Genomic DNA, 22,942 nt, shown 5'->3' on the forward strand with positions numbered 1-22,942 from the left:
GGCGGCCTCCTAAACTGGAAACCGGAGGTTCTAAGCGGCACTGACCTCTCCCCCAGCCTCGGTGGGGAGGGCGGGTGAGCGTCCGGAACCGGCTTTCCCGAATCCAAACAGAAGTCCGAGTAGGGCTGACAAGCGAGCCAGGAGTGTGAGAAACAGTGAAGACTCCTCACGCTGGGGGGTGCGGGTGGCATTAAACTGGAAACCCGGACTTGAAATTGCGGGGGGGGGGTCCTCAATAGACCATACAGGAGGGATTTGGGGGAGCTGGTAAGTACAGCAGGGGCCGAGAAGGGATTCAGGAAACTGACACGGTTTCTACTGGGGTGCAGATGGAGTCTTCCCACTCGAGACGCGATGCAGTGGAAGGGTCCCCCAGATTGGATACAGAGAATATGGGACACTGGGAGTGGGCTGAGGGCGGCTGAGGGGCAGCCCTGAATCAGGCTCTGAGGAAATTGGGGGCAGCTTCTCATTCCCACTGGGGGAATGGAGGGCTCTTCACCAGTTGGAACGCGGGGCGCATGGAGGGGGCACTGGGGCTATCTCCCTCCCGACCCAGGGAGATTGGGGAGCTCTTAAATTCTGTATAGCGGGGACCTGAGAGGGAGAACTAGGGGGTCCCCGATCCGGAACCGAGCTACCTTGAAGGCACCGGGAAGCGCTTCATTCCGGGAGGGCGTTCCCACGGCCCGGCCCCGCGCTGGGGTGGGTGGGGGGTGCGGCCGCGCCCTGGTCCCGGCCCGCCTCGGGATTCGGGGTCTCTCTCGCCCTCGGGGACCCGGGAGCCGGGTAAGAGCGGGGTCCGGACGCCGCCGCCTCGGCGGGCGCCCGGGCGCGCGGGCGAGCGCGGGGCTTTATGCGCGCAGGGCGGTGGGGGGAGGAGCCGGCAGGTCGGCCCCCGGCGGGCCCTCCCCTCGGCCGTCCCCGCCCGCCCGCCCGAGCGGGGTCGGGGGAGGGGGCAGCATGGCCTGTCCGTCCGGCCCCCTTCGCCGCGCTCCTCATCTGCCCCGCGCCGAGCGCTGCCGCCGCCGCCGCCGCCGCCGCTCCGCTGCCCGCGCCGCCCGCGGCTCCCGATGGAGACTGACGCGCCCCAGCCCGGCCTCGCCTCCCCGGACTCGCCGCACGACCCCTGGTACGGCCCGGACCGGCCCGGACCGGCCTGCCCGGCCCGCGCCCGCCCCGGCCCCGCCAACATGGCCGATCCGGGTCGGGCCGGGCCTCCCCGGGGCCCGGGCCCGCGCCCCCTGCGCCCTGGCGCCCGGCGCTCACGCGGGCCCTTTGTGTCTCTCCTCCTCCCGCAGCAAGATGTTCATCGGGGGACTCAGTTGGCAGACTACGCAGGGTGAGCGAGCCCGGGAGCGCCCGCCGGCCAGGCAGGGCACCCTGGACCCCCCGGCGCCCCGGAACCGGACACCCCAGCCAGGCCCTGCGCCCTGCTGACCCCGGGCGCCCCCGCGCCCTCTTTCGCGCCCCGCCCGGGGACCCCGAGAGCGCAGGGCGATCGGCGAGCGCGCACGGCCCAGCGGGTGGAGGGGAGGAGATGAGGGGTTCAGGGGGGCATCGGGGGGGTGGGCTGGGCCCCCGGGACCCTCCGGCGGCAGCGCCAACTCCGCTCGCACCTGCGGCTCAAACTTTTGTGAGGCGGCTCCCGGAGCGGCGGGAACCCGGCCGGAGCCGTCCCCCCTCCAGCCCAGCTCGGCCCTCGGCTTCCTGGAGCCCCCGTGGGCGCCAGAAGGCTCCACGGGAACTGGGTGAGGGCCACGGGGTGGGGGGGGCAGTGGAGAGTGCGCAGGCTGCTTGGCGCGGGGGCGGCCGGGCCGCGGCGGGGTCACCGGGGGCAAAGGACGGGGGAAGGGGGGAAGGGCGCGGGCCCCGAGCTGGTCCGAAGGCGGGTGTGTGGTTACAGAAGGGCTGCGCGAATACTTCGGCCAGTTCGGGGAGGTGAAGGAGTGTCTGGTGATGCGGGACCCTCTGACCAAGAGATCCAGGTGAGCCTCTCACCCCCTCCTCCTGTTCCCGGCTCGCCCCCCTCCACCGCCACTCACTGCCTTGTAACCATCTGCCTCTCCCTCACTACCGCGCGCAGGGGTTTCGGCTTCGTCACTTTCATGGACCAGGCGGGGGTGGATAAAGTGCTGGCGCAGTCGCGGCACGAGCTCGACTCCAAAACAGTGAGTAGCCCTCCGGGCGTCGGGGGTCCTTTGGGAGAGGGAGGCCGCCGGAGGAGAGGGTCAGGACTCTCCCCAGAGGACAGTTGGATGGGTCCCTTAAGGAAGGAAGGAAGGAAGGAGTTTTCTGAGCAGAAGGGCTACCAAGCTCCGAAACTTTGTCACTAGAGTCGGGGGTGGTGGGGAGAGGAGAAGAATCCCAGGCCTGCGGTGAGATGCTAACATCCCCCAGCCCCTCCCCGTACCTACTAATCTTGGTGCCTCCCGGAGCAGCTTGGGGTGGGGCTAGGTCCCTCCCCTAGCCCAGACTGGGTGAGTCAGGGTTGCAGAGACCCACCCCGTGGCTTCTCTGGACTCTAGTATTTGACTCCCCACCACCACCGGTCCAAACCAATAGCAAAGCATCACTGAGTCCCCCTCTACCCCCCCTCCCCTTTTGGTCTATGAGCTCCCCGCTTTGTGTGGAAGACAGGAACCTGCTTTGCCCGAGAAAGGATTTATGAGAAGGGGACTAGCTTGCCTGGAAACAACCCTTCTGAGGGCTGGATCCGAGGAGAGGCTGCTTTTCTGGCATTCAAACTCCTAAAACATTTTACTGCTGTCCCACTGCTCCCCAGTGTCTTGGGCCCTCCAGGGGGCGCTGGCCCAGGCCCCTGCTCTAGGGGAGAGGGAAAAGGAGAAAGTCAGAGGAGGGGTTACTCTGTGATGGGGTGACCGGAGGCCAGGGGGCTGGGACAGTGTGATCTCTCTCCACACTCCCCCACTCTCCTCCAGCTCTGGGCCTCCCTGCTTGGGTCAGTCCCTGGCTCCTGTTTACCTGTAACAATAGCCGGTTGTGCCCAAGAATTTGCTAAATTACCGCCTGTCCCCAGCTCCTGTTATCTCTGCCCAGTGGCTCCCACTCCTGCTCACAGTAATGAGCAAATGAGGCCAGGCCTCAACTTTGCCGGCTCTGAAAGGATCTTCTTGGCGCAGAGTGAGTGACCCAAGCTGGGAATGGAGAGACAGTGGCCTATTGTTTTTGGTGATTATCTGCCATCAAGCTGCCGGTTCTCCTACCATCCCCTGTCCTCAGAATGCACTGATGGCTTCAGCAGCGCTCAGGAAGCTGAGATTTAAGGACTGGGGCTTGGGAGGGGGTGGGTGGGGGCGGGGTCATGGAAGATTGATAAGGGGAAGAGGGAAGAGGGAAAGGAGGGTGTGATGGGCATCCTTCTGGGGTTTGGGACTCAAAAAGGCAAGGGCTTTGTGTTTGGCATTCTCTGGCCTGGGTCTGGGGGGGGGCTGGGAGGGAGGTTTATTGTGGGGAGTCTATTTTGGGTTCTGGCTTTCACCTTTTATTTACTTGTTGGGTTTTATTTATGTTACCAGCCGTGAGTCAGAGTGGAGGTGGGGTGTGTCAGGGATCGGGTGTGCGTGGGTCTGTGGGACGTGGCTTGGGTACCATCTCCCCATCAGGGTCTGCGCAGGGGGACTGTCTGAGGTGCTCTGGTGGCTGGGGAGGCTGCTTCCAGGAGAAAGAGAAGGATGAAAATGTCCGTAGAGGTACGAAATCACACCTTCAGACAGGGGAAATGGGCAGTTGTGATTTCCCCTGGAGCTCAGTGGGACTTTGGGAGAGAGGAGACATTGCCCCAGCATGGATTTTAGAGGTTCCTTCTCTGTGGGCAGGTCTAGTGGGAGAGCCCAGAGGAGGCCGATCCCTGGTTCTTGCCATTTAGGCAGAGAGGAGCCAGTGCCGGTTGCCTAGAATGAGGCTGAGTTTTGAACGGAAGGAACAAGGTAGACCTTCCCTGCGATTTGCTGGTGAGCTTCTGAGTGATATCCACCCCGGTGGGTGGCAAGAAACTCTGGAATGACCAGGCCCCATCGGTCCTGCATTGATGACCATGTCTCTTGCCCTGGCATTTGCTGTTTATCAGTACCCAGGAGCACCCAGGTGCGTCTTGCTTTTCTCCTTTGGTTGTTCACAGCCAAGGGCAAAGGTGGCCTGCTGGCAATAGCACCTTTGTTTGCTCAATGAAGGGCAGTTCACAAAGGGCTGCTTTCACCCCTGTTATCTCATTTGATTCCCCATGGCTGCCCCTGGGAAAAGTGCATGTGATTATCCCCACTTTGCAGATGAGGGAACTGAGGCTTAGAGGGGCGGGCAGGTTGCCAAAATCAGAGGCTTGGGCTGGAACCCCGAATTTCTGATGGAGTCCAAGTCCCATGTCCTTGCACGTTACCAGAACACGCGCCCTGATTCACTCCAAGCCTGGCCGCATTTTCGCTTGCAGCCTCAAAGAGGGCTGTTAGATGTCGATAGTATTGAGGGAATAGAACTGAGTCCATTCCTGGTGATTTATGAACTCTTACCTTAAAGCAAAGAGTTATTTCCATTCACAAGGCTTCCAAAGTCTGGATTGCATGCCTTACCTAGACAGGTACCTGCGTGAAGTCATTAGGTGAGAAGGGCCTCGAGTAGTACCCTGTGCTCAAAGGAGTTAAGACTTTGCTTGCTTTGTTGGGGTTCCTGCTGTGAGCCAAACACTTTGTCAAGTGCTTTGTAAGCATTATCTCAAAGTCTGGGGACAAACCCTTTGGGATGGGTGTTACTATTTGCCTGTTTTGCAGGAGAGGTTGGCCCTGAGGCTCAGAGAGGTTAAGTAACTTGCCCAGGGTCTCACAGCTGGGAAAAAATGTAAGTGGGATTTGAACCCAGCAGCCTAGCACTAGGGCCTAATTGCTGAACCACTTCACTTTTTGGCTAGAGGCTGTGGTGATTCCTCTCCCCTCTGTGTCACCTCTGTGTCCTGGGATGAGAGAATTCTTCAGGGCTGAAGGCTGTGTGCTCACCCATTTGAAGTGCGAGAACCAAGATCCCTTTACCTCTCACTTCTCTTTCAGATTGATCCCAAGGTGGCCTTTCCTCGGCGAGCACAGCCTAAGGTGGGTATGTCTGTGTCTGGGAAGAGCCGTGTTACTTCAGGTGGGGGTCTCCCTAGCATTCCCGTCTATGGGAGATGCTTCTGGAACCTCTGTTGGGAGTGTTTCTGGAATAGACTGGGATGGGAAGACATATCCCTAATGTCCTGGCTTTGTGAATTGAAGACATCCTGCCTCTTTCCATCTGTGCTCTGGGATGGACTGGGGGAGGCTGCATGTGTTGGGAGAAGGAGGAACCCCTCAGGGGGATTCATTGTCCTGTATTTGAAGCCAGTATCCTTCAGATCCTGAGTCGACTTCTGTCTGACCTCATAGATCACAGCCTCTAAACCCAATGCCCCTGGGGAGGTCAAACCCAGGACAGACACCCCCTGAGGCTGAGCTAGAGTCAGGCCGGGGAGCTGTCTTTAACCCCCAGTCTCCTTCCTACCTACAAGTTTGCTGTATTCAGCTTGCAAAGGGGGAAGGGAGCATGGAGTTGGTCACCTGTTGTCTTTCAACTTGGATTGAGTGGCTGCCCTCCCAGTGTTTTCTTTCTCCGGTGTGGTGGTGAGTTTTTCTGGGTGTGTGTGAATTCTGAGCAGTTGAGCTATATAGCATTCAAGACTTTTGGTGCAGCGTAGGGGTCTGAGATTTTATTCCAGGCCTCAAGGCAACTAGCCAAATCTTAATTTTTAAATGGTTAAATATAGGGGACAGGAAGGAAGGCTGATTACAGAACAGGGAGCGGAGGACCCCTGAGTCTGCTGACTTGGGTCCTAGGACTAGGTCCTCCTCCAGGAGATCTCTTTCCCCCTTTGCGAGGGGTTAGGTAGGAACCAGGATGCTTTAAGGTCTTGAGCCAGTGGCTTCCACCATGGTGCCCAGCTCCCGCCACAGCAAAGGAAGAGGGACAAGTTGTAGGAGACAGGAAGGGGACATCTCTAGAAGGATCCAGCAGAGGGCCTGAAAGCAATTATGGAGCAGGTATTGGAAGGAAGCCGCACCAGGGAGCACATGGTCGGAATTGGGTTAATTCCATTAAGCAGTTTGGTGACAGAAGGTGCTTTAGTGTTAGGATGGGGCTGGGAATTGCTGTGGATTAGCCATGCGCTCCTGGGGTAATTAGGACCATGTGTTCTTCCTAAAACGGGGCTGGGGCCACAGGGCTGCCAGAGGTTGGTTTGGGAGGAGGTTGAGGAGGAAAATGTCGGCGTTGAGTTCAGGGGAGCCCTGTGATGGGCCTCGGTCTCTCCCAGGGGTGCTGGTGAGGGTCTCTGAGTTACACTATAGGTTTGGGTCACTAACCTGCCCCCTTCCCTGCATTGGTCCTTATGGAAGGCATTTTCCCCTACACAGACCCCAGGGATGGAGGCAGGAGGGAGGCACACTCAAGCCAGCCAGCGTGTGGGGTGCACAGCTGCCCATGACAGGCCTAGAGGTGGGGGTCCATGGGGGGGTTCTGAGTAGCTAGGGCCACAGAGAGCTTGTCAGCTGGTGCCCTGGCAGGAGGGCTCGAGCCCCTGCTGGTGGCAGTAGGCCACAGGACTCAGATGCCCACTTTCTCATTCCCTCCCCTTAACAGATGGTGACTCGAACGAAGAAGATCTTTGTTGGGGGGCTGTCAGTGAACACCACGGTGGAGGACGTGAAGCAGTATTTTGAACAGTTCGGGAAGGTGGGTCAAAACCGGGGGTGCTTGCTGGGGGTGCTTTCATGGGCTGTGGAAGCCCTGCAGAATTGGTCAGTACCAGGCAGAGTCCAGCCAGGTCATTCCAATTCTTGCAAAAAAAAAAAAAGGTGAAAAGGGGACTGGGCCCTTTTGTGGGTGAGGCCAGGCTCCTGTCCTGTCTGTGGGCCCCAGCCTCTGGACACAGCCCCGGGGAGAGAAGCCACACAGTAGCTGTCCCTGTTGTTGCCCTTCCCCTGTGTTTTTTCTCTTGCTTATCTTCATTCTCCCAAGGGAGGCCGCTCTCCCCTAGCCAGTTCAATCTAGTCACCCCTTAGCCTCCTGGGAGTTTGCACCTGTCCAGGCGACGGGCGGTTGCACCTTCCCCCACTTCTTCCTGGTGAGGATGATAAGGAGGCAATAAATATGATTCCCCATTGCACTCAGCACCCTGCTTGCACAGGTGGGAGCTGGGGGGAGGTGCTGATTCCCTAGCTATTTGAGGGGGGTCACTGAGGAGAGCACCCTAAATTCCTGATCAGGCCCAGCAGATTGGCTCTCAGCTCTGAAGTGCATTGAGCTTAAATTTCTGGACCGTTTAGTTTACGAAGGAGATGTGGCATCGTCAGACAATAGGGTGTCCCCAGAAAGGTGAGTGATGGGAGCATCAAGGTCCCATGGGGATATGGCAAAGAGGGGGCCAAGTTTTAAGACTGGGGGTGAAGGAGGGCTGCTGTGCTTAATGCTTAATGTCCCTGGTCTTCCATAACGTGAGACAGTCTACAGGCTTCGTCTCTACCTACCCATCAAGGCGTTTTCAGTTGCCTGCTAGGCCAAGGGCGGCAGCCTTGGGAATGGGATGTGAGCTGGGGACTGGGTGGGTTTCCAGGGCCCTGTCTCTAGGGGAGGAGAGGAGAGGGTGGGAGGTCTCCTGGCCAGCGGCTGCAGGCGGCGTGGAGGCCAGAGGCCTAGGCTCAGGCGCCTCCGTGGGGACCCGGGTACAGGACGGAGGGCAGGTCGGCGGTCTCGGCCCCAGAGGGAAGGGCGCTCCTGGGAAGCAGCAGGCCCGCTCGGCTCCGGCGGGGTGTCTTTGTGTCTGAGCGCCGAGCATTAGAGCTCGCACTAATCTGATCCAGCAGCTGTGATTGGAGGCCGCCTGCCCCCGGGGCCGGCGTTGCCATGGCAACCGGGCCCCAGGAGAAGCCGTCAGCGGCCGCGTCTTTTGTTCGGGCCTAAATCGGCGTTGGCATGTGAAACCGGCCCGGGGAGGCCAGGGGGAGCCGGAGAATAGGCTGCCAGGGAGCGAGGGGGACAGCCGGGAATGCCAAGGGCCCCGCGGCGGGGGGCCCCCCGCCCGGATCGAGGGGCCGCCGCCGAGGGGGGAACAATGGTCAGCCGCCATGGCTGCCACTCAGGCTTAGCGGCCGCCGAACTTGGCGGCTCCCACTGGTCAGCAGGCCCCGGCCGCCTCCCCTCCCCCTGCCGGAGCCCCCCTGCCCCCGGGTTCCCATGGAGACCAAAGCCTATTAAGGACACTGGGCTGGGAGCCTCCCTCCCCTCAGCTGGCCTCAGGAGGGGACACCAGTGGGGGTCCCCTGGACCCCCAGCCACTTTTCTTGCTCCTTGCCCTGGCCTCAACCCCACTGCCTCGCTAGGGGTCTGTCTAGCCAAGGCCAGGGTTGAAGGATCTGAGGGGCCAGGAGTGGTGGAGTCGGATCGTTGGGTGAAGGAAGGCCAGAAGGGCTGTGGATTTGGGCTGAATCACTCTGTGGGTCAGGCAGGAAATTAGAGCTATAGGATTAAGGAAGAGGGTGTGGCTTTTATTCATTATTTCAAAAATAATTACTGAGTACAAGTCAAGGTGCTAGATAGGATGGCCATCACCATAGCTGACCTGGGCGCTGTCCTCAGGGAACCTTCAAGAGCAAGGGGTATTGGGCTGTTCGTTCTCTTTCCCCATGTGACTGTGGGTAAGACCTCCCTAATAAAGGTCATAATAGCTATTACTTATTAAGCACTTACTGTATCCCTGGTAATGTGAGTTCGTGTTACAGGTGCTATGTCATTTATCTCCTCTATACAATTGATAAACACTGTTACACCCATTTTACAGATGAGGAAACCTAGCCCAAGGTTACCCAACTAGCAAATGCAGGATCTTGGATTCCATTTCTAGTCTCTCCTACTGGCAGCCTGTATTTTTATCACAACTGGATTTCTGGATTTCTCTTTTCCATTGTCAAAACAAGAGGGAGGGGAAGATGTGCGGAGCCCAAAGTTTCTGTCCAGTTTGGCCGGTCTAGCTGATTTGGGATTGGACACAGAATAGGTCCATAAGGGTGAGAGTGGCAGGGGTACTCTGCCGCAGGCCCCTGGAACTGGAAGCTCCTTGGGGAGGGGAGGTGTCATTTCCCTCTGAGATCCTCCAGGGACCCCGCTGCCTCCTGGCTTAGTGGGGTCCTGGATCTCCCAGGGGAGCGTCAGAGACATGGTGCTGCTTGGCACCTCAGGAGAGCTGGGGGACCACCCTGTTCAGAGGCTGCCTTCGCCACTTTAATGAGGCAGATGACAGGCTGGAAAGAGAGCCAAGGAGAGTGGAGGAGAGGCTGTACCCAATGGCTTCAGGAACTTTTCCTTCATCCCTTGGGTGTCTGACCATTTGGGGGAGGGTCAGCAGCTAAAATGGGATGTGTGTGTTGGGGGGGGTGGAGGGATGGGGGTGGGCAGGGTACAGAAGCAGCCCTTGATTTCCACCAAGGACAAATCAAACCTTAGCTTAACCCCATGAGGTGGCTGACATTGGCTGAAGAATTAAGAGGACAGGAAGGAAGTACCAGCTGTAGGCAAAGGGAGGGAAATGAGACTGCAGGAGGGAAGCTAAAGCCTTTGGCTGTCCATGTATCCAAGGGGGTGCCATGAGGGAGTAGCAAGAAGAGAAGACTGGGGTGCGAGGGAGGGGGGATCATGTAGCCCACTCCCCTTCCTCAGCCCCTGCCCCTCCCCCAGTCAGTGGGAGGCAAGCAGCCCAGGCACTGAACTCTACTTGCTTTAATTACAGCCTCTAGCAAAAGGAAACCTCAATTAGAGGAAAAGATCTGTACCAGCAGAGGGGAGTCAAGTCTGGCTGGAGTGGCTGCTGTCCTCCTGGCCTTTTGCAGAAAGGGAAGAGGCTTTCATTGCCCCGTTTTTATCTTGCTCCCATATTTCCTTCTTGAGCACCCACTCCGTGCCTCCTCCTCCTCCCAGGCTTGCTCTAGGATTTGCTGTGTGACCTTGGTGGGTGACTTTACCTCTCTGAGCCCATTTCCTGATCTACAGAACGAGGCTCTTCCATTGCCGGGACTGTAGAGAGGATGATGGGGCCAAGAGGCAGGCACGTATTCGGTGCTTCGTATTTGCAGGCTTGTCCGTCGAGAATCTGGTGGTTGGTTGGGAGGTGCCTTGACATCCAGGTGGGGTAGCGGATGGAAAGTCATCCCCTGCACTGGGAGCTGGTTCAAAGCGAAAGCCTAGCCTGCACGAGAGGCACGTGGGTGTGGGAGCCCCTGCTGCGGGCTTGTGGCGGGTACCCTGGTCTCTGGTAGGTCCACCATGGCGGGCTCTGTTTCAGGTGGACGATGCCATGTTGATGTTTGACAAAACCACCAATCGGCACCGAGGTGAGTGTGGCGCCTCCCCCTCCCCAGGCCAGGCTGGGGGCCTGTGGTCAGCCAGGGGGCTGCAGGTCACAGCTGCCCTTTCATCTTGCCTCCTGACATCCTATCCCCAAGGATCTGCATCCTCTCCAGGGCCTGGTCTTACAGAAGGCTTTTGTCCCGCCGTTTCCTGTGCTAGAAACTCGCCCAATTGCAGACACCCGAGAGGAGCAGAGGAGCAACCTCCCCCTTCCAAACTGAGCCCTCCCCACACACCCCCACCCCCGCCCCAGCCGCTGTCTGCCCAGCCTGTGTCTGCTGGGGCTTTACCTTGTCCCTGGTAACCAGAGCTTAGGCCAGGCCGCCCCAGGGTCAGGCTGACTGCACAGCCTCCAGCAATCTGCTCCTGCGTTCCACCCCCACCAGCGGGCTGAGCCCAGCCCCCAACTCCCTTGCCCCTGAACCTGTGAGCATTTGGGCCACAGTGTGCATTGCCTGGTTGTTTTTCTCCCAGGGGCCTTGCCTTCTGAGAAATCCCATTCCAACCCCTGGGGCACACCCGGAAGGACATGGTTTGTTTCTCCAGTTGCTTCAGGGTGTATTAGCCTGTTTGGGGATTGGGGTATGTGCTAGGGTGGGTATGTGTGTATGTATGTGTGTATTTGTATCTGTGCTTGTGACGGTATCTGTGTCTGAATATTTGTATGTGTTTGGTGTGTCAGGGTAACTATTCACATGTAGAGGGGGCCTTTGTGAGTGCTGCCAGGTATCTATGATATGTGGGTCCCTAGGTGTGTGTGTGTGTGTGTGCATGCGTGTGCGCGTGTGTGCGGGCATCTGTGTGTCATATATATATGTGACCGTGTACAAACATAGGTTTGTGTGTGTACGCTTCTGTGTAAATGTACATAAGTGTTTGCGTGTGCTCTTCCTTCCTTTGGGAAGCACCTGAGAAGGAGAAAAGGCACGTTGAGTGTATTTTCATGATGGCTGTAATGCTTTCTAATTTGCTGTGTGACCTTGGACAAGTCACTTCACTTCCCTGAGCCTTGGCTTTCACATGTGTAATGCAGGGGCTAGAAACCCCACCTCAGCAGGCAGGGAGTTGAAAGGCTCCCAGGCTGTGGGCAGAGGCTTTTTGTTAACTCTCAGGCAGTGGCCTGTAAGAGAGGAGTGCTGGTGTGGTATCACTAGAGGCTGGGTTTTGACCATAAACCCTGGTTTTTGTCCCCACCTTTGCGCTCTAGGGTTCGGGTTTGTCACGTTTGAGAGCGAGGACATCGTGGAGAAAGTGTGTGAAATCCACTTCCATGAAATCAACAACAAAATGGTGAGGGGGGACCGGATGGGTGGAGGTGCAGAGAGAGATGGGGCGGGGGGGTCTCAGAGGTTCTAGAGGCCCGCAGAAGGGAATCACAGTCCATGGGGCAGAGCCGGGTTCTCCTACCCGCTGAAGATCTGGACACTGAAGCCCGTGTCTCCTTGTGGTTACAAAAAGTGGCTGGTGGAGGCAGAGGCCCCATTAACCTTTCTCACTCTACCACTTGCCAGTCTCTTCGTTAGGCAGATGACCTCCTGCTTAGAGCCCTTTTCCACATCTGTGCCCGTAGTACCCCCCTCACGGGCTTGGTGTAAGCCACTACGGCCTGCAAAACCATTTACGCAGTCCATGAATGGTATCTAGGAACCTAATAGACAGGAGGCCTGCTAGGGAACCAGAGGGTCTGCGACCCTGCTGTCTGGAGGAGGGACTAACTCTCAGGTCTCATTGCAGGTGGAATGTAAGAAAGCTCAGCCAAAAGAGGTGATGTCGCCAACGGGCTCAGCCCGGGGGAGGTCTCGAGTCATGCCCTATGGGATGGACGCCTTCATGCTGGGCATCGGCATGCTGGGTATGTGCTAGGCCTGCACCTGTGGCTACTTCCTGCCCAGAACTGCTCCCAGGGTTCCCAGGGGCTGCATAGGTGTTGCCTCTCCTCTGTGGGCTGCCCTCCTGCATGAGTCCCTGGGCTGGAGTAGGGACCAAGGAGCTCAAGCTTCCCAGCCCACCCAGGGTGGGGTGATTTGGTTGTGGGGTGCTGCCCTCTGGCGGTGGCCAGAAAATGGCTCAGCTGCTCCTTCTTCATCGATCCTTCTGTCCATCTGTCCACTTGTTCATCCATCCATCCAACTCGTAGTGATTGAGCAACTGTAAAATGCAGGGCAGTGTGCCAGCAAAGAGAGCAGTGACTTTCCTTGGAGCTTTGTGGTCTGGCAGGGAAAACAAGAATATGAATAAATAGGGTTGGATGGAGTTTAGGGGGCACAGAGGGCATGGGTGTAGGGAACTGGGACGGAGGTTTGGAGAAGCCAGAAAGAAAGTTCCATTTAAGTTGAGGGCTGTGGGTTGAGTGGGTGCTAGTTGCAGAAGGTCAGGGGAGAAAGGAAGGGTGTAGTGTTACAAGCAGAGGGGAGAGCATTTACAAAGACCCAGAAACTTTGGGGAAGGCAAGAAGAAAGCAGCTGCTTCTTGTTCACTCAACTGATAGGCACTGAGCAGTTTCTGAGAGGCAGGCCCTGCCCTCCTGGGCTTTCCCATCAAGCAGGAGGCAGGAGTCAGTAGGTTTATAGCATAGCGTTGGGAGGCTGTGGGAGGTCCAAGGAGGCACCCAAAACCCACCTGGTGGTCCGGGAGGTCCCCTGGAGTAAGTGCAGGGGGCCATGAACCTTGGAAGGTAAGGAGGAGCCAACAGTGCTGGGGACCCACAACGATGGGGGGGTGACATCTGAGCTGGGCGCCCCAGGGAGCTCACAGTCTCCCTAGAGAGACAAGATGCATACACACAGAAAGAGAACTGTGTAGAGGAGTTTTTTTGCCAGGAACGGAGGAAGGGGAGCTCTGGGAATTCAGAGGTGGTGGTGGGGGCACGGGGGCCATGGCATGGGCTAGGGGTCAGGATTGGGATCACAGATAGAGTGGGTGAGGAAAGCAGCATCCACACAGGGCACCGTCTTTGCTTCAAGTTTTCTTTTAACTCTCTATTCAGAAGTAATTTCAAACTTTCAGAAGAGTTGCAAAAATGTGATACAAAGAATATCCATGTACCTTATGGTTAATATTATATCCCATTTGCTTTTACCCATTGCTCTCTCTGTATGCGTATATATGTGTGTATATATAAATGTACAGACACACACACATAATACACTGGTGGTTTTCCACTGAATCATCTGAGCTTAAATTACATGCATTATGGCCCTTAGCCTGTAAATACTTCAATGTGTTATTTCCTAAGATTAGGGGTCTTTCGTCCATGAAGCCATATGATAATAATCCACTTCATACAATTACGTTTTTCCAATATTTTAAGCTATTTCCCAGTTTGATCAGTTGGCCCAGTAATGTTCGTTATAGCATGTTTTTGCCCCCAAATAGGATCCGGGCTAGAATCCGATATTGCGTTCAGTTGTCTTGTCTCGTTAGCCTCCTTCAGTCTGGAACACTGAGACCCGTTTTCTTTTCAAGGTGATTCATTAGCTGGTTTCACCCCATTTTAAAAACGACAAAGAATGAAAGAGTGGTTAAGAGACTTGGAACCAGTTAGCTCTGAATGCGAATCCCGGTGACACCATTATTACTCTCATTGCTTGTTATTATTACTCTGTGATTTTTCTGGCAAAGCTGCAGTTACATATTAGCTGCATACATGTAGCAGGAACCAGGAGCTTGTCCTGGAGATAAGAAATAAAAGATGCGGAAGACAGAAAATCAGCTCTTTGAAAAAACCCTGGGAGGCGCTCCTGGCTGGCTTAGTTGGAGGAGAGTGTGACTCTGGATCTCAGGGTTGGTCCTGAGATTGAGCTCTGTGTTGGGTGTGGAGATTACTTAAAATAAAAACAACAACAACAACAACAAAGCCCTGGGATAAGTTCAGATAATGTTATCGTTGGTGCTATAGGAAAATTGATAAATATTGTAACTGATGGGAGGGAGGAATCTTGTGGAATGACCTCTCCAAGGAGGTGACATTTGAGCTGGGACTTGCACAATGACAAGGACACAGTCGCGGGAAAAACTGGCAGGGGGAGAGTGTTCCAGGCAGACAAAACAGCCTGTGCAAAGCCCTGAGGTGGGAAGGAGCTTGGTGGCTTTGAGAAACAGCAGGGAGGCCAGTGTGACTGGAGGAGAGTGCAGATGAGGACAGAAGGGAGGCAGGAGTCAGCGCAAAGGATCTTGGTCAGGGTTTGAACTATTCTCAGCCAATGTGTCTCCTCTCTGAGCCTCAGTTTTCCCCATCTGTAAAATGGGGTTCCTGATAGGACCTGCCTCTTAGGATTCCTTTGAGGCTTAAGGAGAGAATGAAGTATGCAGTGGGCTTAGCCCAGGGCTTGGCATACAGAAGGTGTTTGGTAAATGTGGCTGTTATCTGTGCTGTGAGGTGGGGAGGGAAAAGAGTGGCTCAGATCCTTCCCTGCTGAGCAGGGTGGCGGCACTAGGTGAGGCCTCTGACACTATCCCCCTCATCCTATCAGGTTACCCCGGTTTCCAGGCCACAACCTATGCCAGCCGGAGTTACACAGGCCTCGCCCCTGGCTACACCTACCAGTTCCCTGGTAAGTCCTGCTTGGTTGTCCCTCTGCTGCCAGCATGTCCCCGGTTCCCCCAGCAGTCTGACTCCTTAGGGCGGTGTCGGGGGGTGCATGGCTGGGGGAGGGCGGGTCTGCCTGCTGGAGGCTTGGAAGGAAGGGCATGTCTGAGGAAGAAGCACCTCTCCCCACCCATCCCCTTCCCCCTTCCTCCCCAGAAGGTGGGGACCCCCCCACCTGGGGACCCCCCACCCACCCACCCCCACGTGGTCCTGCATGGCACGGTTCTCTCTCAGGCAGATCTTTGCCTGCATCCTGCCTTTTCTCCCCTCCTCACGCCATTCTGAGTTGCCACTTCCACCAAAGAAGGCATCAGACTTGTGGCGGGAGCCTCCCTGAGGGCCAATGCCAGCTGTGTCTTTTACGGTCAACGCTTACAATGACCACGTGCTCCGCTGAGCCCTCTAAAGGCCCAATAAGACTTTTCACGCCCCCCTCCAATGCGGAAAAGCAGTCCAAAACCTTGATGATCATCACCCTCATTTGTAATTCAAAATAAAAATAACACTAGACCTTAGAGTAAGTGGTAGGAAGCCCAACACAGCTCTGAATTTTGCCATGGTGGGTCTTCAGTGTTGTTTTCTTTGAAATATCAGACATCAAATTTTTGCATGCTTTTTTTTTCTTTTTCCATTCTGGTTTTTTTTGGGGGTGGGGGGAGCCTTTTTCAAGAGGGTCCCTGAGCACTTGCATCCTTTGCCTCTTGGGCTGTCCAGTTTGGCGTCCTTCCTCTACACGATGTTGTCTAATCCTGACAACACTCACGGGGGAGGGATGACCATCCTCATCTTACAGGTGAGGAAACAGTCTCAGAGAGCAAATGGTCTTGCTAAGACAACCCATCATCTAGAAGGATGTGGAGCTGGGAACCCAGCCTGAGCCTGACAGGCTCTGGGGTCACGGTTTTTCATCAGTGCTGCCTCACCAGCTCCTCCCCACAAACAAACAAAGAAACACACAGGAGAAGAGGAGGATTCTGGGAGGCGTTTTGGTGCAATCTTAACATCTTTTAAAAAACACCAGAACAGTCGCTCTGGCATTGGCCAGCGCCCAGGGTGTAGATGGCAACTCCGCCTGTTCTTTTTCTCTCTGTCTCTCCTCTGCCTTCTCCACCTTTGCCTGTTGAGCACCGTGCTCTCCCCATCCCAGCTCTGGGGTCCTGTGCATGGCCTGTCCCCCTACCCAGTATCCCTGTGGGTGCACCCGTCCTCCCTGGGCCGTGCCCCAGGGGCCTCCCCTGGATCTTCCTAAGCTGTTTTACGTTTCATTTTAGAATTCCGTGTAGAGCGGACCCCTCTCCCGAGCGCCCCAGTCCTCCCCGAGCTTACAGGTCAGTCGCTCGGATTTCCTACACCTCACAGGCCACACGGGGAGAAAGAGAAGGACCCAGGGGTCTTCCCCGGGGAAAGCTAGTGGGACCCTTTTCTCCTGTCCAGCAGCGCTCTGGCTGTGGGGACAACAGACTCTGCCCGGGCCCTGGCCAGTCTGTGTAGCTCATGGCCCTGAAGGGTGGGGCATGGGGCCAAGCCCAGCAGATGGAGGAGAAATCACTCATTCATCTATTTGGCAAATATTTATCTAGCACCTCCCATGTGCCAGGCACCGAGTAGACTAGACTCTGGGATCCAGCAGTGAAGAGCCAGGGCCTCACACTCAGACTAGAGTGGGCCCGGTGGGGTCTTGGACACACTGGAGTGCGCATGCCTCCACTCTGTGCCAGCCGACCCTTGCCGGGATGGGATGCCCACCTAGTAGCTGGAGATCTCAGTTTCTGAGGGAAGCCAGAAACCCAGCTTTTGCTTCTGAATGGATTTTTCAATAGTTCTCAGATGTTGGCAACGAATTTGAAATTGTTAAACCACTGCAGGCCAAACGAAACCTTCGTGAGAGCCAAATCCAGCCCTCAGGCTGCCCGTTTGTAGCTTCCGAACAAGCTGCCTGAAGGCGCACTTGGCCTCCTCCGGAGCCATCTCTCCCCCTGCAGCTTTTGCTTGGGACCGGCAGCCCCTGCTTCGGGGCCGGGGGCGTGGCCAAGTCCGGGAGGAGGGGCGGGGCATGTGCAGCGAAGGTGGGCTGCAGGGGGTTTCTCTGTTCAACCTGCTTCTCCCCCCACCTCACCCCAGACTCTCCCTCCCAACCTGGCCGTGTGTGGAGGACGTGAGCATGGATGCAGCTTGCGATGACACCTTCCTTCCAAGGGGTGCTCGGGGGTCCCCCAAAATGGGGAATGGAAGAAAACGGGATGAGGAAAGGGGAAGGAGTAAAGAGTCCTGTAGGTGGGGGGTGGTAGATACCCCTCCCTGAGCAGAGTTGGGTTTGACCCGCCATGGAGATGTTGGAAGGAGGATTCTTTTCTCCTCATTTCAGAACTTTGTGCTGAGGACCTACTACGTGGGTTACTCAGCCAGGCCCCAGGGGCACGGCCGGGACTAGACAGGGCCAGGCCCTGCTCTCACAGGACGTGCAGTCTAGAGAGGAAACCAAATACTTATTATATAAATGAGTAATCCCTTACAGTTGTGATAAGCAGTTACTCAGGTTGGCTGTGCTGACTTTGCTTTGTGGAAATGCTTAACCAGACTGAGAACCAGGCATCAGAGCCCAGCCCCTGCCCTTAAAAGAACTGAGAAGACACGTCCCCTCAGCGGCTGGCTTGGTGCAGGGGAGGAGGCTTTCCCTGAAGGCCTGGAGTTTGGACTCTTCTCTTGCCTTCAGGAGATGTGGGTGTTTCCTTCAGGCATTCAGGAGACATTTATCATGCCAGATGCTCTTCCAGGTGGGGATGCAGCCATGAATGAGACGGACAAGATCCCTGGCTCCTGGAGCTGGTATTTCAGTGGAGAGAGACGGCAGTAAATAAGTAGACAAACGAATGAAGTAATTGCAGAGGGTGAGAAGTCCTACAGGGAAAATAAAACGGAGATGCTTTAAGGCCTTAGGGCCAAGGGCAGGAGGCTGCCTTAGCGAGGCTGGCCAAGGAAGGGGATGTCGGGGTGAGGAGCCAACTGTATTGGCTCTTAGGCAAGGCTCTTCCACAGTTTAGGAATCATGCTGTCCCCAGACTTTAATCCCCCAGACCCAAGGCTGTTCAGGGGCCATTTCCAGAGTCGCTAGCCCCAATCCAGTACCAGTTTTGGGTCAAGGTCACCAAAACAGCCCCACGGGGTGCATTTTGGAATGGCAGACTGTATTCCTGAGGGCAAATGCCAACTCAGAGGACTCTGGGTGGGGTGCGGCCTCAGGGGCTGCAGTGGCAGAGCCAGGCGGTAGAGGGCGCTCACCCACTACCGCAGCCCCAGGGAGCTCCAGGTTCAAGCCAACCCCTTATTTAAGAAGAGGAGCCTCTTAAGGGTGCATGGCTGGCTTAGTCCTAAAAGCATGCAACTCTTGACCTCCGGGTTGTGAGTTCAAGCCTCCCATTGGGTGTAGAGATATCTTAGGGGTAAAAAGAAGAGGTTCCTTTTACTCCTTCAGCATTTATTAAACACCTACTGTGTGTAAGACAGGGTGCTGGGCACCATGGAGGCAGACAGCAAACAAGGATATAGCAGTATCTGTATGTGAAGAAGGGAACCGAGAGAAGGAGCTAGGGGAATTTGGGGGAGATAGTGGTCGTTTCAGAGGCTGTCAGGGGAGCCCTGAGGCGGGGAATTGGGTGCATATAATTTACCGAGGGCACGCGGCCTCAGGAGAAGGACAGTGAGTGAAACAGGAGAGGCAGAAGGGCTGAAGCTGAACTGTGGCCTGGACTGGAGTCTGGCTTCCGCCTGATCCCACCGGGAGCTCTGAGACAGGCACTGCACCCCAGCGTTGGCCCCACCTTGAGGCAACAGGCCTGGCTTCTTGTACCCCATGTCAGTCAGCCACTGGCGCAGTCGCCTGGGGTTGGGTTGCTGGCCATAAGCTCCTGGGGGCCTCTGGGCTTGGTGGTCCCGTCCGGCCAGTGGCACTCTCTAGAGAAGGGGCATCACTCAGAGCAGCTCAGGGTGGGGTGCCCCGCTCCCTACCCCGAGTTTTGCGTTGTTTAGCTGTGTCGCTCGAGTTTGGGGGTGGGAGGAAACTGAGGTTGAATCCATTGCTAGGAAGCTGTCCACTCTCCTTCCTTTCTCCACCCATTCTGTGGGTCAGGGCACAGCTGGTGCCCTAAGGGAGTGCCTTCTGCCTCGATGCGGATGCCTTGATGCTGCCCAGAGGGGGCCTCCATTGTCCACTTCAGTCCCCTCACCCTGCACACTGAAGTGCCCATACCTTTCCTTTCAGCCATTCCTCTCACTGCTTATGGACCAATGGCGGCAGCGGCGGCGGCGGCGGCTGTGGTTCGAGGGACAGGTGAGGACTTCTGGGGTGCAGGAAGCAGAGGAGAGGTGTTTGGGGCAGAGAAGTCTAGAGGGGAGAGGAGGTAGCTACTGCCACCGTTTTTCAGAAGGACTTATTTATTTATTCCTTTGCTCCCCAAGTATTAATAGAGCACCTGGCGAGCCAGCCAGGAAGGAGGCTCCTGTCCTCCAGAGCTTACAGGCTGGTGGGGGCATCGGGTGTGACAGAGGCAGGCATTCTGAAGGACAAGCCTGCTCTGCTGGAGCAAGCCTGGTACCAGAGGTGCTCACAGCCGGAGCCTCTCAGGAAGGCTTCCAAGAGGACATACCCCTTAACTTCCAACTTGAAGGCAAAATGGAAGAAAAGTGTCCCAAGCAGAGGCCAGTTAGCCTGGGGGGAGTACAGGAACAGGGCGTGGGGAGGACAAGCAGGAGGAACCAGGCCCTGGGAGACACAGAACATTGAAGCAGTGGAGTGATGTCGATTCTGGAAAATGCACTGGGCTGCCAGATGGGTGGCGGTGGATGGGCCTGGGGAGACCTCCAGGGAGTGGACCCACCATCCCGCTGGGATGTAGGGATAAGGGAGAGGGAAGGCTCAAGGTCATGCTAAGTGGGTGGAACAGGTTTTGTTTGGGGGTGGGGGGTGTCGTGGGGCAGCAGTGGGCGCCGGGGCTATCACCGTCTTCTTTCTGGGTTGCCAGGCTCTCACCCCTGGACGATGGCTCCCCCTCCAGGTTCAACTCCCAGCCGCACAGGGGGCTTCCTGGGGACCACAAGCCCTGGCCCCATGGCCGAGCTCTATGGGGCAGCCAACCAGGACTCAGGGGTCAGCAGTTACATCAGCGCTGCTAGCCCCGCCCCCAGCACCGGCTTTGGCCACAGTCTTGGGGTGAGTGGCCAGTCCTGGAAGACTCACAAGTTGGAGGAGGGAGAGGTTTTGTCTGTTTGCAGGGGCAGAAGGGGGCTGAGGGAGGATGGATGGAAAGAGACGGTCACCAAGGGGGAACAGTGGGGCTCATCATTCAATCCATGGGCCAGGCATGAGGCGGGCTCTGGGAATATCATGCAGACTCACTGTCTCTGGCCACATGGAGGCTAGATTCTAGCTCAGGGGTGCCCTCATTTTAACCAGGGTACTGGTAATACGCAGATCCCAAGCCCTACCCTAGAGTGTCTTCTCCTGCGTCTGCAGTGGGGGCAGTATGGCAGGGCTAGACAAGGGTCTGTGCCTCACCCTCGGTGTTCCTCAGAAGAAAGGAGCCCCTGGGTCTTCTCTGCATCCCTAGGAATTCTAGGAGTCAAATTCTTTTCTCCCCCAGGGTCCCTTGATTGCCACAGCTTTCACCAATGGGTACCACTGAAGCAGGAAACAGGTGGCAGGAGGTGAGGAGGTGGGCCAGGGTCTGGGGTGGGTGGCACTGGGGATGCTGGCACCCTGCAGCGCCGTCTGGCACACAGACCTTGTCCCCGCCTTCGTGGAGCCCACGGTGCAGGGAGGAGACAGAACTTTCATGACCGCAGTGGTCAATGAACCTGAAAAGCTGCTCAGCCTGCTACATAAAAAATGTAAATGAAAACCACAATAAGGCAGCCAATGCCACCTGTCAAAGATTTTTTTTTTAAGATGCCTAATGCCCAACATTGATGAGGGTGTAGGGGAAGCAATAGGTAACTTGTCTCAGGGTTTCCAAAGGGCAGACTGGCACTGTTAATCCAGATGTTAAACATTCAATGCCCTTGACCCAACGAGTCCACTTCTAGGCATTTATTTTAAAAACTGCAAAAAATCGGGGCACCTGGCTGGCTCAGTTGGAAGAGGGTGTGATTCTTGACCTCAGGGTCTTGAGTTCTAAGCCCCCTGTTGGGTGTAGAGATTACTTAAATAAAATTTTTTTAAAAATTTAAAAACTGCAAAACACTGAAATGCCCATCAAAGGGAGAGTGGGTACTAAGTCAGCATATGCATATGCCGGCATATTACACAGCCATGAAAACGGGATACTGTCAGCATACATGCATGTCCAGAGAGAGAGAGAGCGAGAACTCTGTACACATGGTCACAGGGGGATCCTGGGTGAACCTCGGGAATTTCGTTTGTTCCTTCCTTCCTGCATTGATTCCAACGACCATTAGTGGAGCACTGTTTCAGGAAAGAGGGATGTAGGAGACAGACAAGGCCCCTCTCATGCTACAGACAAAAATCAAGTGGACCAATGATGAACTTCCAAATTACGTGTGAAGAGGCTGCTTGAGATTAGAGGTTCAGAAAAAGTGCCTCCGAGAAGGCACTACTTGAATACATCCAGTCATGCAAAAATCTAGGGAAAGGCATTCCTAACAGGGAACAGAGCCTGAGAAGTGTGTGAACAGAGCTCTGCTAGGAGAGGCTGCTTGCGTTCCAGGAGCCCCTAAGAGAGGCGGGGGAGGAGACACGTAGACTCTGCGTACCCCTAACCACCTGTTGTGTTCCAGCGCCCCAGCCTGCAGCTGACTGAGGACCACAGTGAGCCAGTGAGGGGGCGGGGACACCTCAGCCGCAGCCGCCGCCCCCTCCCCCCGCAGCGACTCGGACCGCTACTGCCTGCCCCCCACTCCCTGGGCCCGGCCCCTGCCCTGCTGCCCCCGGACAGCGTCTGGCTCCCCTACTAACCTCCCTCTCTTCCGCCCTTGGCTCCCCTCCCCCACCTGCCCCTCTCCTGCCCGCTTTTATTTATTTTGGATTAGCCGGTTGCCCCCCACCCCCCTGGTTCTCCCCTCTCAGGTCTGTGCCCCTCCCTTCCTGCCGTGCCCCCATAGGACCCTCCCCCCCCCAGAAGGCTTTTGTATTTGTGCATAGCTAGAGTGAGGGCGGAGGGGGTCTGCTCTAGGCCGCAAGCCCTATGCTTGTTTTTTATTCTGGTTTCCCCTCCTTTTCTCTTTACTTTTTTTTTTTTTTTTTTTAAAGAAACCGTTTTTTAAACTATTTCTAGGTTTGTGAATGTGAAGCCCCAGGCCGCAGGGGGCAAGGGGCCAGGTGCCCCCCCACCAGCTGAGAACAAAATGTCTATGTGGGTGTGGGCCCCTGGCTACCTCCCTCCAGCCCTGGAAAGGAGGACAGGGTTGTGTAGGCCAGGCCAAGCCCCTGGAACCATCCCGTCCTGTATCATATGTAAATACTGTGAGGTGAAGCCCCTACCCCTCTCTAAGACCCCTTGGGGGTGAGGGCATTGCCTCACCCCACCTGGCAAAGGTCTCCCCCTGTGTTTCTGTCTCCTCCTCAGACACCGTTACTGTAAGCTTGCAGGCCTCAACTGTGGCCAAGGCAAGCCCGCTCACTCAGGCCCTAGGGGTCAAGGCCTTGGGCCTGCTCACCCCAAAAACCCAGCGTGGGGGCAAGGGGTGAGGAAAGAGAAGGGCTCGCCCGGAGCCACTGCTGGAAAGGAATTAACTCTCCAAAGGTCTCCCCCTGCCCCTACCTAGGTCAGGCCTTCATGGTTTCTGCTCTGAGCCCCCCACGAGCGGGCATCAAGGGAGCACTTTGGGAAGGGGTGGAACCCAGGGGATAGCAAAGGGCTTCTCAGGGAACCCCCACATTTTCTCACTGAAGTTTCCCACCAGGATGGTCCCTTGGCAGCCCGA

General features: G+C 56.4%; 1 protein-coding gene across 4 annotated transcripts; it reads left to right on the plus strand.

Moving 5' to 3' along the window:
• Window positions 1-948: 948 nt before the first annotated feature.
• Window positions 949-22,942, plus strand: MSI1 (musashi RNA binding protein 1). 4 transcript variants are annotated; one of them, XM_032876149.1, is made up of 15 exons: window positions 950-1,132; window positions 1,302-1,342; window positions 1,907-1,988; window positions 2,087-2,171; window positions 5,058-5,099; window positions 6,661-6,753; window positions 10,355-10,403; window positions 11,627-11,709; window positions 12,154-12,271; window positions 14,892-14,972; window positions 16,279-16,335; window positions 19,266-19,334; window positions 20,026-20,213; window positions 20,644-20,707; window positions 21,797-22,942. In XM_032876149.1, the coding sequence occupies exons 1-14, from the start codon at window positions 1,074-1,076 to the stop codon at window positions 20,683-20,685; spliced, it is 1,089 nt and encodes a 362-aa protein (XP_032732040.1). In that variant the 5' UTR covers window positions 950-1,073; the 3' UTR covers window positions 20,686-20,707; window positions 21,797-22,942. The 4 variants fall into 4 exon arrangements, with proteins under 4 accessions (XP_032732043.1, XP_032732044.1, XP_032732040.1 ...); XM_032876150.1 differs by having other exon boundaries at window positions 20,059-20,213; XM_032876152.1 differs by lacking the exon at window positions 16,279-16,335 and having other exon boundaries at window positions 949-1,132.

This window comes from Lontra canadensis, unplaced genomic scaffold (assembly GCF_010015895.1).
Source record: "Lontra canadensis isolate GAN:19392208 unplaced genomic scaffold, GSC_riverotter_1.0 scaffold58, whole genome shotgun sequence".
In the NCBI taxonomy this organism is placed as follows: Eukaryota; Metazoa; Chordata; class Mammalia; order Carnivora; family Mustelidae; genus Lontra; species Lontra canadensis.

What these genes read in the sequence shown, in the direction of transcription:
- MSI1 (XM_032876149.1), top strand. Translation starts at nt 1,074, where the DNA reads ATGGAGACTGACGCGCCCCAGCCCGGCCTCGCCTCCCCGGACTCGCCG. An exon ending in ACGAGCTCGACTCCAAAACA is followed by an intron (nt 2,172 to 5,057) that starts GTGAGTAGCCCT and finishes CTTCTCTTTCAG; the next exon opens with ATTGATCCCAAGGTGGCCTT. An exon ending in GGCTGTGGTTCGAGGGACAG is followed by an intron (nt 19,335 to 20,025) that starts GTGAGGACTTCT and finishes CTGGGTTGCCAG; the next exon opens with GCTCTCACCCCTGGACGATG.